This window comes from Lissotriton vulgaris, chromosome 9 (genome assembly GCF_964263255.1).
Source record: "Lissotriton vulgaris chromosome 9, aLisVul1.2, whole genome shotgun sequence".
In the NCBI taxonomy this organism is placed as follows: Eukaryota; Metazoa; Chordata; class Amphibia; order Caudata; family Salamandridae; genus Lissotriton; species Lissotriton vulgaris.
In genome coordinates, this window is record NC_141697.1 from 152,828,178 (window position 1) to 152,846,897 (window position 18,720).

General features: G+C 43.2%; 1 protein-coding gene across 1 annotated transcript in view; it reads left to right on the plus strand.

Annotated features, from left to right (window-relative positions):
- The first annotated feature begins 5,795 nt into the window (after positions 1 to 5,795).
- LOC147689769 (acyl-coenzyme A thioesterase 5-like) overlaps positions 5,796 to 18,720 on the plus strand; it is a 63,689-nt gene continuing 50,764 nt past the window's right edge. Inside the window, exons 1-2 of the mRNA XM_086937247.1 lie at positions 5,796 to 6,443; positions 18,006 to 18,208. Of these exons, the coding sequence (XP_086793373.1) occupies positions 5,897 to 6,443; positions 18,006 to 18,208 (750 nt within the window). The 5' untranslated portion in view covers positions 5,796 to 5,896. The remainder of the gene's footprint in view (positions 6,444 to 18,005; positions 18,209 to 18,720) is intronic.

The following is an 18,720-nucleotide window of genomic DNA, read 5'->3' on the forward strand; positions in this document are numbered from 1 at the left end:
GCGAATCAACCGCACCGCACACTACTGGGCACCAGAATCGTGTAAGGAGCGCACTAGGCGTCCCGCGACTGAAGTGGGGAATCTGTGAAGAAATAACAGAATTAACGCTTGGCCCAAGGCCTAAGCGTACCACACAGAACCCGAAAACCCAGGAGAGAAGGAAAAAACCAACTTAACTTGCTGCGAGCAGCGAAGAAAGAGGAGGAGGCAAGAACAGCGGAGCATGATGGGAGCTACCGGTGCATGGACACTGTGATAGGACTCATGCTTGACTTTGTTTTTTACCGAATGTTCATGGGAAAAGTAGTTTGTGATATATTTTTCTTGCTGCTGTAGAGAATAAAGCGATGAAAGAATGGCATAATCCGAAGCCTCCGGTCCTGTCATAGAATTCACTTTGCTATTCCACTCTGTGATTAGCCGCACCCAATCGTCTTTAAGACTCACACAGTTGCCAGGAATTCTTTCTTTCTTGTAGTTTTATGCCTTTGTGCTGCCGCCTTATCTTTATACCCCGCCACCATTCCGCCTTATCTTTATACCCCGTCACCATCCCGCCTTATCTTTTACCCCGTCACCATCCTTTCATTACCTTATGAGCACTACCGGGTATAGGTGTCGGTTATAGACTATTGGCCCAGAAAACTGACAGGTTCCATTTTTCTCTCCTCTTGGTGAGCCTCCAGGTGAAACCTACGCCACGGAAGCATCAACTGCCCAACAATCTCGTCTCCCAACCGAAGAGGGAAGACCAACGCTGGCATCTTCACCCAACCCCTCGGGATGCGAGAAGGCCCCAGTAGAGGAAGAGACTTCTGACCCTGTAGTGAAACCTAAATCTGTGTCAACTGACAATAAAGAAACCCCTGCTCGTCAATATATTCAGCCTCCGCGTCTGTATATCCACCCTGCCCTCCCACATCATGATACCTATGTTGAAAGGAAAATTAGAATGAAAGAGCAGCTCGAGCGTCCTCTGACACTGAATAACAAGTGTTCGAGCCTGAGAGTGTTGCTGAACGTGAAAGTCTGTTGCTCTTTCCTGATTAACAGTACTTCGGTCTGCACGATATGATCTGCGCCCACGGCCACCGAAGAGCATGGTATCTGTAGTGCCTGCCGCAGAGGAGAGACATTGGAGCACTGCCTTGAGACATTGAGCATGAAAAGCAAAGGAACGGTATGGGACGGGTGGGACAAAGTACTGTGCCTATGATCGAGAGAGAGGTCCAGGAAATGATGGACATTGACCTAGACGACGATTGATTGTGCCTCTGCATGGCAAAAGGAGGGACTGTTGAACTGTATTTTAAAATGACCCACATGACTCCATTTTGTGTTGCCATGCTCTTGGCAACCTGGTGAAGAAATGCTTTCCACGTCCCTGTTGAAACTTGCACAACCCTCCCCGCTCCTTGTGGTCAAGCCGATTCCAAGATGCTGCCTGTGTGCCTCACCCCCCAGTTGTGCCAGAGACTCAGCCACATCCTGTCCATTGTTGGCAACTCAGCCTGTCACGACCAACTGCCCTGTGACCACACCAACTGATAGAGGAAGCACGAGGCTGTGCCTTGTGACCATACCAACTGTTAGAGGAAGCACGAGGTTGTGCACTGACCACACCAACTGATAGAGGAAGCACAAGGCTGTGCCCCATGACCACACCAGTTGGGCAAGGAAGCACGGGGCTGCGTACATTGTGCAATCAGAGACAGATGTCCTCTGGCCACGATTGCACCACACAAGACTGACGAAGAACTTGTCAGATGAGGAACTTATCTGAATAAGGAACTTGTACTGTGCAAATGGGCGTGGCTAGCGCTATAAATATGTGTAGGCTGCGGAGTAAAGCAGCAGTCTCCGTAGAATTGTCTTTGTACCATTCTGGGACCCTGTTCTTAGCTCGAGCTAATAAATAACTTGGTTCCCTCCACGGCTGGTTGTCCTGGTCTCTTTGGTAATGTATTTATGCAAGAAGATCTCGTAGATTCTAAGGTGTCCCCTGCACCGCTGACTTTGACTCTCCTAGTGGGAGGGGTCTCCAAAAGCAGGTTCTTCACCTTTTCATGAAATGCATTCTTACACTATGGCTGTAAATGTAAAATACAAATGTAAGGAATAGACAGAGTGGGGGCCCAGGGGGTACGGGAACCAGAAAAAAAACTAAGCCTTGGTAACCAGTTTACAAAGGTATGTAAACATGCAAATGGTGTATAAAGACCTGTGAAAAACGCAAGTGTGTCGGAGATAAGACTCCAGACAATGCCTAGCCGAGTCCACAGCAGATTGAGCTGCAGCAGCCCGGCGGAAAATTGTATAGCCCGGCAGAAACATTTATAGCACTATGGGTGTTGGGTTTCTGATCTCAGTGCATGACAACGTGATAACGTAGCATATTATTGGCAAAGCTTCAATGTGTTAAATAAATCCACTTTTTAGACTTTTGAAGAGACTGTGCCATATTTTACGTGAGCTTTGCTGCATGATTTACATGCAAAAATTTCGAGAGCTCAGCTCGTGCACGTGCTCTAGAGCCAAACCCCGACCCTTAGCCTGGCTAATTTGTTTTTTGGCTCGCACATTTCAGTCCAATTTCTAATATGGGAATAACACCGTATCCTTGCAAAATAGCGGCCACATCTGTTGTCTATTCGCACAGTGCTCTGAACTGCAATGAACACACTGTATATGGTGGACTTGGCGCACCGCCGGTAGCTGACCTAGAAATATTACAAAAGACTGATATTTAATTCCACAGCCCAGGTTCTAAAATATATTTTAAAAGTAACGTTTATGTCAGTGTTTTAGAACTATGTACCCATATTTAAAGAATGTAACGTACTTGAGTATTTCTGTCCGTAACTGTGGGGATTCAGGTATATACAGTGCTTTAAATGGGCCGGTACTCAACGGCACTGAGTACCGACACTTCTTATTTTTACCGATCAGAGTACCGGCACTTCTCCACTGCTAAGGAGAGTACCGGTACTCATTCAGGTGAGCTAATGGGTGCTAGTGCTGCAAAGCTTGGGCAGTCAGGGTACAGCAGATCTGCATGGCACTCTGACAGCCAAAGCACCTTTCTAGCTCGTAGGTAAGTAACTGCTGAACCTTTCAGCAGCGGCTCATGTGCGTTTTGCAAGGGGTGTCCCTGTTTGAAATTTTCACACCCTGCTGTGTTTGATAGAGAAGGGCCCATTAAGGCCCATCTCTGTCAAGCACATTGACACTGTGCTTGTTGTAACAATCCCAAGTGAACCTTTTTGGGAGAGGGGGAGGGGGAGGGAGCGAGAGGGAGAGTGTATGCGGGCGTGTTTGCCTGCTTCTGTGTAGGTTTGAGTGTGAGAAAGAAAGTGAGCTCAGAGATGAAGATAATCTGGACACACTCAGGAGATAGTTTTAACGAAATGCATGAAATGCCTTTGTGTATGCATTATCTGCTTGGTTCTGTGCGTATTAGAAGTATTGTGCCAAAAGCAACCAAGTAGAAACAGTATGACAGCGAGAAGCTCCAAATATTGCAAAACAAAGAAATCTTAACATATCATGTTAGGTATTTATTTTATGTAATGAGTTAATACGTTTTGTTTATATTGATACTTTTCTCACATTTTATATCCCGTAACTGGCGTAGAACTCATTAATGCTATTATTCCAAACTCTCTTTTGTTCTGAGGTACACTGATAATTAGCCAGAATAGTGCTGTTGATGGCTTGACTGCATTCATTTAAAAGCTCCTTCTATTATGATTTAGGGCCTGCTTCCGGACTAATTCCCACCCCTCTTAATCATCATATGCAGAGCTTAATCTGCATATATGGAAAGCTTGAAACTACTATCAAAGGAAATGCACAGGCAAAATGAATACTTGATAGAAATGTCTTAGTATCATCATGTCTCACCCCGCCTCTAACCCCGCCCACTAGCCTCGCCCCTAGCTCAATTTAATGAGTACCTACACTTATTTTTTTCCCATTTAAAGCACTGAGTACATACTCTATATGGGAGATGTTGTGGCCTCGCGGCCCGAGCTGCCGACTTTGTAACTCGGGAACCTGTGGCAGTAGGTCAAGGTATTCCTCAAGGCTCTATACTTGCACCCACATTGTTCAATCTCTATTTAGAACCACTGGGAAATCTAAGTAAATCCGGGATCCACTATCATCTCTATGCAGACGACACTCAAATCTACCTCAAGGTTGCCTCCACGATCTCTCCATCCTAAGCTCTACTCTCGACTCCATTCAAAACTGGATGTCAACTCATCAACTGATTCTGAATCCCTCCAAAACTGAATTCCTCCTCCTCTCCTCCTCACTCTCTCCTCCCCCGGTTCAATCATGGATGGATCAGATGAATCTACTTAACAATAAACCCATCATTGTCGACAGCGCAAAACCCCTTGGTGTCATACTCGACAAAAAACTCAATCTAATCTCCCACATCAATTCCATTGCAAAGTCTCCTCGATACCAACTGCGCCTTCTTTGGGGAATTCATCGCTTTTTCCCGGAGCAGGACCTTAAACCCCTGTTGCAATCGCTGGTCCTCTCCAGACTGGACTACTGCAATTCTCTTCTTACTGGCCTCCCCAAATCCCACTTGTCCCCCCTTAGATCTTTTCTCCATTCAGCAGCTCGTTTCATTTATGGGGCCAAAAGAAGCGACCACATCACACCGATGTTATCCACCCTCCGCTGGCTTCCCATCGAGGCTAGAGCTATCTACAAGACTTCCTGTCTCACCCACAAAGCCTTGCACTCCTCCTCTCCTCGCTACCTGGTGAATAAACTGAAACTCTCTGGAGGCTCTAGACCATCACGTAATGCGGAAAATCTACTGCTTGAACCTCCCACTTTCAAGAAGGAAAGATCGAAGGCCCAGTCCTTTTCAGGCAACGCAGTGAGAATCTGGAACTCACTTCCGCCTCAGCTCTGGACCACCACCTCCTCCCAAGCCTTCAAAAGGGACCTCAAAGTTCTCCTCCTCCAAAGACACCTCCAAAAGTAATTCTCACCCTCTCTATTATCTGAAGGAAGACCTCCCATTACTGAAAACTCTATTCTCCATGACTATGGAAGTGCCTTCACAGTGTGTTATTGTGGTTGGAGTGTTTGCCATTTTTTGCAGTATTATCCTTGTACCTCTGTTTAGTACTCTTTTGTAACATGCACACACCACTTTTCTTTTGTAACACACTCTTTGCTACCTCTCACATGTTGTTTGCCTTTGATACTTGCACAAGTGCCACCATTGCCTACGTAACGTTTGTTCTTGTGCCTGAGTGTCTAGCATATATTGCAGTATTTTACCTCTAATTGTACTTTGTTTTCTCTTGTAACCAGCACACTTGTCACTTTTTCCTCCTGTAATGCACTGTTTGCTACCTCATGTATTTTGTCTGCTCACAATTGTCACTTTTATCTCATGTAACTTAACGTCTGCTTTTGTAAGTTGTTCACCTGTAATTTTCTGTTCCTATTGTGAAGCGCTCTGACGTCTTCGGGTAAAGTCCGGGCTATATAAAAAAACATAAATACAACCAGGTGCGAGCCTCGGCGTAAGCTCAGCATCCTCCTCGAGCCTACCAAGAAGGAATGCGTCCTCGTGTAACATAATCGTTGTCACGTAAAGCGCTCCAATACCTTCGGGTCGAGTATGCGCTATATAAATATGCAATAAAAAAAAACGTAACCGCAGGGATTGTCCGCGTGCGACGTTCTTGGCTTTTCAGAGAGTTTTTGGTGTACTTCTTCCATTTCCATTACCCTGTGCTCACATGGAGTTGACAGTTAGTCCTTTTTCTGTGTTTATAATGGACGGGCAAAAGTCCAAAGTAGTGTTTCCGTTGCTAGCGCAATAGGGGATACCGAGCAAAGGGGGTCTCGTTGAAATATGCTGCGCGTGGCTGCTGTCAGAGCCTGGGACCTCTGCTCCAGGACCCTGGGCCTGGGCTCCCTGAGGTCCGTGGCGAGCATCGCTGTGCATTGCCCCAAACCATGCCTGGCAGATGAGCCTCTGGGGATCAAAGTGCAGGGGCTTAACCCCCAACAGAAGGTGACCCTTAGGGCTCTGGTAGAGAGTGAGGAGGAGGTCCTGTTCGACTCGTGTGCCCACTACCAGGCTGATGAGCAGGGATATATTGACCTGGCCAGAGACCCCTCCTCGGGAGGACATTACACAGGAGTGGAACCCATGGGACTGCTCTGGAGCCTGTCCCCAGCAGCGCTTGAGCACCCGTACGAAAGGCTGGAAAAAAGGGATGTGATGAAGACCCCCATGGTCCTGGAATTACTAGCCCACCAGGGCCACTCCCAGCCCAAGCAGCTCCCCGGGCAGGTAATAGCAAAGGTGAAGGCGGAGAGATGGTTTGCAGCCCCAGGAGTGCAGAGGATTAGACTGAGGGAGGGTGCTGTGAGAGGAAGCCTGTTTCTGCCTCCAGGTAACTGAAGCACGGTCTGAAACTTGTCAAACGTGATTGTATTTTGTGTCTCTAAAATGATTATCTTCGGGGATCTCATGTGTCACGTGTATGGTGTGACCAGTACATTCAATCCCCGTATTTTCTTTGCCTCTGGTATTCCTAGATTTGATGAAAGGAACACACAGCCTTCCATCCTCCCTAGATGAGTGAATTGATTACCATTAAATTGAGTATCAATGACATGGTATCAATGACATCGGTTATTTACAGAGCTTAAAACCCCCAGAAGGGATTTATGAAACACTAGTACTAGAAAGCAAAGATTTCTACGTGCACTCCACTCCCTAAGTGCGCATATGTGTTTTGGCCGGCCGTCTCAGGCTAACCAAAACACACATGCCCTTAGGTTTTCTCCAGCCCAGCTGCATTGAGCAGCTGGGTTGGAGCAACCCCACAAGCTCCTTGGTCTGAGCAGGGTCTCTTTCCTGCCTGCTCAGACCAATCCTTGCGCTGCTTTGCAGCATCGGGATTGGATGGGAGTCTGGCTCCTAGGGGCTGCTGGGACCCAGGAAGAGGAGAGGTGGCAAACGTGATGCTGGAAGCAGCCTGCGACAAATGGTACGTTACAAAAAAATAATAAATTCTAACACCCCTACGCGACCCCACAAGACCCTCCACCCTTTGCTTATAGCGGACGACGCTGCCCTCACCTCCTTTTACCTCTACTGACCCCTGAGTCCTCAATTCACCTTCATATCCCTTTACCGCCACCCGCCCCTCAACGCTTAAGTCACCCTTACCATCCTTTACCTCTATCCACCCTGGAATCCTCAAGTTACCCTCACCCACCATTACCTCTACCCACCCCTCAACCCTCAAGTCACCCTCACCTCACTTTACCTCTACCGACCTCTGAATCCTCAAGTCACTGTCACCTCCCTTTACCTCTACCCATACGAGCGCTCGTCACATTCACCTTCCTTTACCTCTACCCACCCCTGAACCTTCAAGTCACCCTCACCTTTTTTTTAACCTCTACTGACCAATGAATTCTCAAGCCACCCTCACCTCCCTTTAACTCTACCCACCACATGACCCTCAAATCACCCTCCCCTCCCTTTACCCCTACTGACCCCTCAAGTCACCCTCACACTCTACCAGCACGCGACCCTCAAGTCTTCCTCCACTCCTTTTACCCCTACCGACCCCATAATCCTAAAGTCACCCTCACCTCCCTTAACACTAACCACCCCTGAGCCCTCAAGTTACTCTTCTCTCCTTTTCTATACCTACCCCTGAGCCCACAAGCCACTCTCGCCTCCCTTTACCTCTACCCACCTCTGAGCCCTCCTTTCAACTTCAGTTTCCTTTCCCTCTATCTACACCATCACCCTCAAGTCACCTTCACATCCCTTTACCCCTATCACCCCTGAACCGTCAAGTCACTCTCACCTGCCTTTACCTCTACCAACCCGGTATAACCATAAAGTCATCCTCACCTCCCTCTACCTCTACCCATCTGAAAAAACGTAAAATAACATTAAAAGTTATTTTAAAAAAAGACTTACCTGCATGAAAAAGTACTTTGTGGTAAAAGTACAAACACTTATCTTCATGGTAAAGGTCCTGCTTGTTCAAGACTGCAATGGAAAGGCTGTTTCTCCTGCGGCGGGACACAAATGTTCTGTAGACACTGTTGGTTGTTTTTTTCCCATCAGCATTTTGCGGGCACCTTCACCTCTTTGACAGTTTGCCCCCTCCCTTCCCATTCCCCCTACACCCTATAGTTTATGTCTCACCTGAGATAGAGCATGTGCTGTTGCTTGCAAGACATTTTGTTTACTTGGACATTTTACAGCCTGTTCATTGCTTACCATTGGTTGTCTTCATCGTCTCTCTCTTTACCTTCCTTCTCTTTGGTCGGAAAGTGCCAGCTTCACTTCCTCTTCGTCTGTTTATTACTACAGTGGAGCATGGCCCAAGTACTTCTTCCCTAGCCCAGTGTCCTTTCACTGCTCACCGCATAGGAGGGTACTTACTTTTCTTTTTTCTTGCACCCCCTTCCGCCTTATTGCCTCCTGCATTGTTGCTTTCCCTTCCCCCACCCTCTTTCTGCAATTATGCTTGTCCAGTCCGCTCATCCCCCCCATTGTTGCTTGCCCCATACTTCGTTGCCTGTCCCCTCCTGTCTTGCCAGAATAAAGCTCACAAACAACACACCAATGGGTGTCTAGATGGTACAATGATGCATATAGCACTGCACTCTCTGCTCTGCATGCCCTGTTTGGCAATGTCTTCATGCAAATATGAGATACATTCAGTATAAAGAAAGGGTTTCATAACAATATTCTGCAACTCTTTGTAGACAATTATTATGGATGCGACCATGCTGCGTCATCGTTCTACTCAAGACATGACTTTAATTTCAAACTCAACCGTGCTGGGATTATTCAGCTTTTTTTCTTAGATGGAAATGACTTTTTCGATGACCGCTTTTGTTCGAATGTATGATGATTTTTAACATACTACTTCTTTAGTTTCATAAGATGTGTCTTTCATAGACTCAGTGAAATATGAAAAATCCCAAAGGGTAAACTTCAAAAGCACACTATGTACATAAACATGCCTCCACTTTCACTCCTCTCAGTCAACTCACTTGTCATACATCCTAATAGAAAGTGCCATATAGATCTAAAGGATTCCCATAGAATAAAAATTGAACAAATGTATTTGTTACACATAAAAGAAGGAATATTTCATATGTAAATACATATACCTAACATAACCAAACTAATATCACAGGTTAAAAAAGGACAATAATACAATACAAATGAATCAATAAAGTTAAAAATACCACTCCTAGAGAGTTACAGAAACAGACTAATATACTCAGTCTTCAACAGCTAACACATCTGCAATAATACAATGATACTCGCACTGAGGGATAGACTCCTTTGTACTCAATATTCCCACAGTGTTGAGTTAGTAGATTGTGTCAATTCAGATAGCGTCGACGCGTTTCGATGGTTCTTTAAATTTTATCCATCTTTTTTAAGACAAAGTCATAAACCTCTCTAGTTCATGTAACACTTGTTTTCAGGCCAAGACCTAAAAAACATAAACACTATTAAAACTAATCTTAACAGGGTTGACACAATACTCTATTACATAAGATTGCGTTTAGTGACCACAGTTCAGCATTCACAGTGTCTTTTAGTGAATTTGTCAAAAAATATATTTTATTAAAGATCACAGTGTACATAGAACCAATCCTGGCCTGGTTAAAAATCATAGTATTTAGCACAACTGCTATTTATGGCCTAGGTTCCCTGTAGACCTGGTTTCATTGGGTCCTTCATTATCTCATTTAACACAGCCTTGATAAGAGTTGGTAACATACATAAATAAAATTACATTACAATGGGGCCATTACTCTTAGAATTAACAGTCCTCCTTCCTCCCTCCTGTATATGGCAGTATCTTCGCTCATACTATATCTACTCTTCATACTCACACTCATTCTATTTTAAAACGGTACTCCGTTCTCCTAGATTACACTCTCTGAACATACATCCATTTAAGTGGCTTATACAATCTTTATCATTCCCACAGCTTAGAGGTAGTGTCCAGAAACCAATTATTCCTTTTTGAAGTGTGATGCCGTCAAATGGTATATATTAGAAAAAATTCAAACAAATTGGCGAGGAGGACATACTGAAAAAATTAGGAAAACCAGAGAACAATGGTATATATGTATGCTTGAGACCATTACTAAAGACTTGAATAGCAGAGAAGATTGGATGTCATTTATCACCTGACGTCCAATACCTCAAGTATAACTCGAATGCTATCTGGATATGAGTAAACATAACTGTAAGGCAATTGAATTTTAACTAGCAATTGAAATAATATAGACCCTTTTTGCTACTGGGGTAAAACACGAGGAGGATGTATGCTACTTCTAGTAGATATCTTAAAATATAATTATAAGGGACTTGGGCCTTTTCTACGTATGCAGCTTATAGGAGATTAAATTCACCCTCTTTTCTTAATGAGCTTTACTTCACATAAAGAACATCGGGCGCAGATTTACATAGTGAATCCTGGGCTTGTCCCCTTTTTCATCCTACCAAGAAGAGTGCCCTACAAAAGTAAAAAGTTCAGTCTAGGGCATGACTAAATAACCATTTTTCATTGATATAATAATTATTATCGGGCATGTACAAATCCCTATTTTTAGAGGGCACCTACAATCACCGCTATAGTCGGCGGATTGGTCCGGATCAGAATGATAGGATTGACCCATGTATTTTATCAGGAGTGCAGTCCTATTTGGATTATTTGTTAAATGTCATTTTATTATTGCGAATATCATATGTATTCGTATTGTAGCTATGAAAACGATTAGTTAAACAATTTGAGTATATACGTATCAACCATACTAAAAGATGGCGCCCATTCCTAGTGCCCGATGTAGATTCAGTATCATAGGCCGACCCGGAAGCAGTGCGCTTGTGTTCTGGGGGAAGACAGGTCATCGAACTTTGAAAAAAAAGCACACAGATGGTCCGTATTAGGAGAAAATAGGGCCCTACTTAAAAGTTCCGTAGCTCGTACATATCTAAACTGATGTCGGACGCCGACAGAGGAGGACGCACTTCGCCTCGCTAAAAGAAATTTACATTGGTAAGTTAGCCTGGAATGAGAGGGATGAGCCAGGCATAGTGAGAGCGTAAATCCAGGCGACAAGACTGGTGTAGTGTAATGATTATGTCATACACCGCGCGATGTTTGTCCACGTGTATAAACATGTTTATACTTGAATGGTTGTCACTCGCGCATGAACGCCTGTTCTGCAGTTGGCCATTGTCACTGTTGGCTTGCTGCTGTTCAGACGCTTCATGATCGGGTGGAGTTTTATCTGTACATTAAACTGGATTTCAAACCAATAAAAGGCGTATCTTTTATTTCATCATTTGGCGACGATCTGGGAAACAACTCCACCTGTACCCTCGCAAGAATTTGGACATTTTACTTCCCGATTCAAAAATTGAAAATTACCGTCTGATCCTGGATGTCAGTCTGGTAGGACCGTAGTCGGAAGTACGGCCTATATTATTTTATTACAGAAGCGTGATTGGTAAGCCTCAACATCTTTCTATTGGCTTTTTGGGGATTTAAAAGGCTTGTCTGGAATTTTTCCGTTGCGTGATTGGATTTCACCCTGACTTTCATGCAAGGCCCTTGACGGTTGGTCGGTGTCAATCAGCTGGATTTAATCCTAGAGAGTATTGGTGAATGTATTCCTACCTCTGCACGTCTCTTCAGCGATGTGCACGCTTATTGAATTTACAGCGATTTTAAAGGTGACTATTTATTCAAAAGCAATTTGAAAAAGCGTATTGCTACAGCGATACGCACGCTTGTTCAAAAGTTATTTCAGGAGCATATTTTTACAGTGATACGCACGTTTATTCAAAGATAATTTAAAAGAGTATTGCTACAGCGATACGCACGCTTGTTCAAAAGTGATTTCAGAAGCATATTTTTTCAGCAATACGCACGCTTATTCAAAAGTTAATTTAGAAGTGTATTGCTACAACGATACACACGCTCGCTTAAGAGTGATTTTTAAAGACATATCTACATCTCTACAGCGATATGCACGCTTGATTAGGAGTGATTAAATGAACTTATTTATCTCTTTTTCATTCACAAAACGCTGTGTTTATTTATTTTGACATCTTGATGATAGTGGTAACATTTTTAAATTTTATGTAAAGTATAATTTCATGTTTTAATTCTTCTTATTTATTATTTTGTTTGGAGTCATGGCAAGTAACCAATGGCATCAGATCACTCAACCACCCCCATTTCTGAGTGAACCAGGAACGCCTGATATTATATGGACTGAATGGTTTGCTTTATTTGAAAATCATCTATTTGCAATTGATGCTTCTGAATTTTCTCATCAACGCAAGTTTGCGATTCTTTTTGGATGTCTTGGCCAGGCTGCTCAGAGAATTTTTAAAAGCATTACTCCTATAGCTCCTCCTGTCTCTTCAGACGAAAGTGGAGATAATCCTTGGAATGTTTATGTTGAAGCCATTGCTAGACTTAAACAAGCACTGGCGTTGCCAATAGGTCTCGCAGTAGGAACGTTTGAGCTATTGGTTTTCTAAATGACATTTTATTTTTTTGTTTTGTGATTTACAATGCCCATACTTTTAACTTTTCGCATTAGGAAAGTTTGAGCGATTGGTATTGTAAATGACACTTTTTTAATTTACGTAGTTCACTACTGTGTCAATAATATACACATATCTTAAGTTAAAACGATTGCACGTTTTGGGTAGAAAAGCGCCAACCCCAATCCACAGCAGAAATCGAGACCATAAAAAATCTGATAATCACGGGACATACACTGGGATTGTCAGTGACCTTCATTTTATGGAGCGTTAAATGTGAGGGTGTCGCAGCCTGGTGGTGAGTTGTGGCTGCACTGCCGCCGCCGGCAGACTCCTTCACATGAGCAGGGAGCTGAAACGTGTCAGGAACAGCACGGGTTCAGGCTGGTTCGCCATCGACTGGCTGGCTTATTGTTCGACCCCAAGCCGCCGGATGTTCATGTTGTGCTGCTTTCGATAGGTCTGTACTCGGTGGTTTACCCTCCCACCCCCTCTTTTTACGTCCCCTGGGGTGCTCAGAAGCATGCGCTCGGTAAAAGAAAGGGAGGGGGAGATGGACGTATCAGATCCAATCGAGTTTCCAAAAGTAATATCTTCTTAAAGCGGCATTAACATTGCATACGCTAAATGCGAGTCGTCTTTCCAATAGGACTTGTTTTGGGGAGAGCGTATATGCCGTCGTTCAATTTAATTCTGTATTGTGAGGATTAGGGAACATAGGCTCGTACTCGGCGCTAGCCTTTCGGGGGCTATTGGCACCCTGCTGTGACCATCTGGAAAATTATGGATTTATTTCCCGCCGGTATGTTGATGGGCTATTAGGGCGCCGGCACGGGCCGGGGGATTTGCAGTGTGCAGTAATCCACACTCTGTTTATTGACTTCAAAGGGCATAGCTCGTCGGAACCGTGCCCTCTGTAAACAACAGATGCAGCCACCTCTCGGGTACAGCCTACTGCCCGCTCCCAGGGAATGCTAAACTTTTGGTGCGCAAGACTTTTCCAGAGGTTTATTGTAGATGGAAAATGAGCATGTATTACAAATTAAGGAGTGGAGACGTCTACCCAGGACTGCTCACTTGTCCATGGGATACATAATACCATGGAAGCAATAGGTACGCGTGCAATAAATTGCGTATATGATGGTGGCTGCAAAACTACAAATCCCATAATGCAGTTTGCTGAAACGTCGTTATCTGTGGTTTCTAATATATGCTGCTTAACCCAGTGCACTAGGTCCACGTGATAGTGGCCCTCTTGGAGTGTATGCGGGTGAGTCCGTGCTCTTCACCCAGTAGCATCTTTAGTATTCCTCTCTTGCTTAGAAGCCCTGTTGATCACACACATGCGGAGTTATGCGCACACACGTGTAGGACACTGCATGGAGGTAGCAGATCGTGGGCAAAGGCCCTTCCTCGTGTTGACTAAACACAATGGAAGTGACAGTCCGACCCTGCGTGATAAGCACCGGCTAACCTTTTGAGAAAGTGACAGACTTCCAGTGCAGATGTGACAAGCACAAAAGCACTTAACAAGTAGAACAACAAAATCGAATGACCAAGAAAGGAGCCTTTATTTTTGAATAAGGTGAAGTAAAGTTGAAGGTACTGCCTCAATGCTGGATTGCATGCCGTGCCAAAGAGGGAAGGAAAATAAACCAAACAAGCAAATCGCGAAAGAAAGGTGAAATAAAGAAACATTAAATAAATGCACACACGGAGACAAAAGTGAAATAATGGAATTTTATTTTTAATGCAAGTGGCAAGTAGTACAAACAAGCGTTCTGTGTAAATCGTCATCAACACGTACATGATAATGCAGAGCGGCCGGGAAACTGAAAGTACGGCCGGCCACCGGCCAGCCATGAATAATTAGGGGAGGAGAAGCCGCACAGCACACGCTGGGAGAAGCCCTTTGATGTGCTGTGCGGCCGTGAAAAAATGCAATTAGGAGGGAGGCTGATGTGCGTGCTTGTTTGGTCACGTGATTCACGTGAACTCAAAGAAAACCGCACCAAAAAGCCCTTGGTTTGACGAGCATTTTGAGCACTTGAATTCTCGCTCCGCTCAATGCGCATGCGCGCATTGATAGGTCGCGAGACCTAAAAACAGTTCTGTGATGAACCTAATATTATGCTGGAACGTCACAATTTTTATGCAAGGAAACAAGTGGAGGAGGTTAAGGTAGAAGAGTATATTTCTGCCCTTAGAGTTTTGGCCATTACATGTGACTTTGAACCTTCACCAGATAAACTTATTCGAGAACAATTTGTATTTAATTGTGCTTCAAGAAAAATTAAACAAAGGATTCTTGGGTGTAAAAATCCATCTTTAAGCGAGGTAATTGATCTTGCTTTAAGTATTGAGCGATCTACCTTGACTGGTAAGGTCGTGATGGAACAAGCCAAACGAGCAGTGAACATGGTTGATTTTTCTGATTCTGATCAGGAAGGAATAGTTTGTGCAATAAACCCTAAAAGTAAAAGTAAAACTCAATTTGGTCCTAAGCCTTTTCAGAAGAAACAGAATATATTTTGTTATAGATGTGGTTCTAAAGACCACATAGGCAACGCTCCAAACTGTCCAGCTCTTAAGAAACGTTGTACTGTCTGCAAAAAGATTGGACATTTTCAAGGTGTATGCAGATTTGCAAAGAAACCTCCTAATGTGAATTTTATTGAGTATGAAGTTGAGTCTTGTTCAAGTGCTTTTAAGAATATCGTTGTAACTTTAGATTGTAATGGAGATGTTGATTCTATTAAGGGTCCTTTATGTTCTGCAATCATAGATAATATTCCACTACAGGTTATGGCAGATTCCGGATCCCCATTCACAATTCTTAGAGACTCAACGTTCTATGAAAAATGGAATAGAAGGGTTAATCTAATCAAATCGGATGTCAATCCCAAGGCATTTGGTGAGAAGGATATCAACATGATTGGTTATTTTTCAGGGTTGGTCCAATGTCTTGGGAGGGAAACAGTAACTAAGATTTATGTTGCTGAAAAAGGAAAGAACATTGTGGGATGGAAAGACCTTGCTCGGATGGGTCTATACCTGGTTCCTGGGGATGATGATCCTATTAAAGTGGGTGAATTACCTAAGTTCAACAATGATTTACCTGTTTCTGTAGTGGATTGTGCTGATACGAATGTGGTAGCTGTTCAAGATATTATCTCTGAGTTCAAAACGCTTTATGATCGGGTGGAGTTTTATCTGTACATTAAACTGGATTTCAAACCAATAAAAGGCATATCTTTTATTGCATCAACTGGATAGCGAAAGCGGGAGCAGTAATTTAATTTTAGTCCGAGAACTCTCCCGGAGCAAGGCGCGAAGAAGGCTGGCATGGGGAGAGCATAAGCCTAGGCTGCCAGACTGGAAAGCGGGAGCAGTACCTTTAAACATTACACCGAGAAGTCTCCCTGAGTAAGGCACAAAGAAGGAACCCATATGATTCTAAGGGGTTTTACTCCGTACACGTGCTTACATTGCATGCAATACAGGGGTCATGTTCCGTTTCAAAATAGGCTCGAGAAAATTTAATTAAAACAATGGAGGGAGTCCGAATTCCCCACTAAGGTATTTAGTTGGCAGTTAAACGAACGTCCAACACGCTGGGCAGTCTTAATAAATACCGATATGGGTGTGTAGCAGGCACGTCTATGGACCAATAAGATACCTTATTGCCCACATATATTTCCCTATACATAGGTAAAAGAAGGTCTGACCTACAAATTCATATGAGTGAAGCAGTCCTTCCGGCATTTAGACATCCTAAGGAAACAAGCCCTATGACCATATTAGGTGTACACAACTGGGACAATCCAAACAGCAGAAACCCCAGTGTAAGGATGGATACACCTGCGTGGAAACGTTGAAGCAGGTGAGAGGTCAAACAATACCAAACAATTTGGACTTACTAAGTAAACCTTATGTTATATAACAATTGGATTTTTGCTTCTGTATATAGCTGCCCGATATGCTAATTACCTGTACGGAGCAGTTGACTGAAAGTAACCCGTTCTTTTAATGACAATTTTAGAATGACCAAAAAGGAATAATTGGTTTCTGGACACTACCTTTAAGCCGAGGGAATGATAAAGATTATATAAGCCACTTAAATGGATGTATGTGCAGAGAGTATAATCTAGGAGAACGGAGTACCGTTTTAAAATAGAATGAGTGTGAGTATGAAGAGTAGATATAGTATGAGCGAAGATGGTGCCATATACAGGAGGGAGGAAGGAGGACTGTTAATTCTAGGAGTAAGGGCCCCATTGTAATGTAATTTTTTTAATGTATGTTACCAACTCTTATAAAGGCTGTGTTAAATGAGATAATGAAGGACTCAATGAAACGAGGTCTACAGGGAACCTAGGCCATAAATAGCAGTTGTGCTAAATACTATGATTTTTAACCAGGCCAGGAATGGTTCTATGTACACTGTGATCTTTAATAAAATATATTTTTTGCCAAATTCACAAAAAGACACTGTGAATGCTGAACTGTGGTCACTAAACGCAATCTAATTTAATAGAGTATTGTGTCAACCCTGTTAAGATTAGTTTTAATAGTGTTTATGTTTTTTAGGTGTTGGCCTGAAAACAAGCTTTACGTGAACTAGAGAGGTTTATGACTTTGTCTCAAAAAAGATGGATAAAATTTAAAGAACCATCGAAACGCGTCGACGCTATCTGAATTGACACAATCTACTAACTCAGCACTGTGGGAATATTGAGTACAAAGGAGTCTATCCCTCAGTGCGAGTATCATTGTATTATTGCAGATGTGTTAGCTGTTGAAGACTGAGTATATTAGTCTGTTTGTGTAACTCTCTAGGAGTGGTATTTTTTACTTTATTGATTCATTTGCATTGTATTATTGCCTTTTTTAACCTGTGATATTAGTTTGTATATGTATTTACATATGAAATATTCCTTCTTTTATGTGTAACAAATACATTTGTTCAATTTTTATTCTATGAGAATCCTTTAGATCTATATGGCACTTTCTATTAGGATGTATGACAAGTGAGTTGACTGAGAGGAGTGAAAGTAGAGGCATGTTTATGCACCTATTGTGCTTTTGAAGTTCACCCTTTGGGATTTTTCGTATTTCACTGTGTAAGTGCCCTAGTCCCACGGGTATAGTAAGGGGCCCCTCTTACCTTCTAAACACTCTTTCATAGACTCTTCAGTACATGAATGGAGGGTATTAACATGGGTGTTCGCTCTACAAAATAGAACGTGTTGTGTCTTAGCATCAAGCCATGTTCTCAAGACTTTTTGCTTCACCCTCAATTTCCGCTCACTGAAAACGAATTTCTACTTTTTCACTAGGAACACACCTTCTGCTAACACATTATCTAACTTTACATGGTCTGGCTTTGCAGGTGATGGACCCTTTCCTGGCGTGATTGATATGTTTGGCGATGAAGGAGGTTTTCGGGAGTACCGATCTAGTCTGCTTGCTAGTAGGGGCTTTGCATCCCTTGCGCTGCCGTACTTTAACTTTGAGGACCTGCCACCAACAATGAAAGATTTTCGCCTTGAATACTTTGAAGAAGCAGCAAAATTTCTGCAGCGACATCCAAAGGTAACAAGTAGCAACACATATATATTGTGTTCTAAGTGCATCCTTATGGAATCTTGTATCCCGATTGTACTTGTCTGCGTCCTCGTTTAATATTGCTATTGTTAACAAATTAAATTAAAGTAACTTAAAACTCCTGTATCCTTAAGCCATGATAACACAGAGCTCTATATTGTTGCCATAACTCTCACCACATTGTAGACTACATTTTCAAAATGTGTATTATCATTGTCTTAGCCCTAGAAGACATAGCATTTTTGACTACTGAAAATCACTAATTTGCACTCACAAATATAGCATATAATATAAAGCAAAGAATAGAAAGCTTGCTCACTTTCCCTCATAAAGCTGTCCTACACATGCTGTACATGGAGAACTTGGGAAAAGTGCAGTCTCCATTAAAAATTGATCAGCCTAACTCCACTGATGTTGTGGAAGGCAGGCAAGCTCCCATCGTCCTAATTTCTTAGATGTGTGGCAGAAGAAGCAGACGTCTTCCATGTGATTTAGTCGTC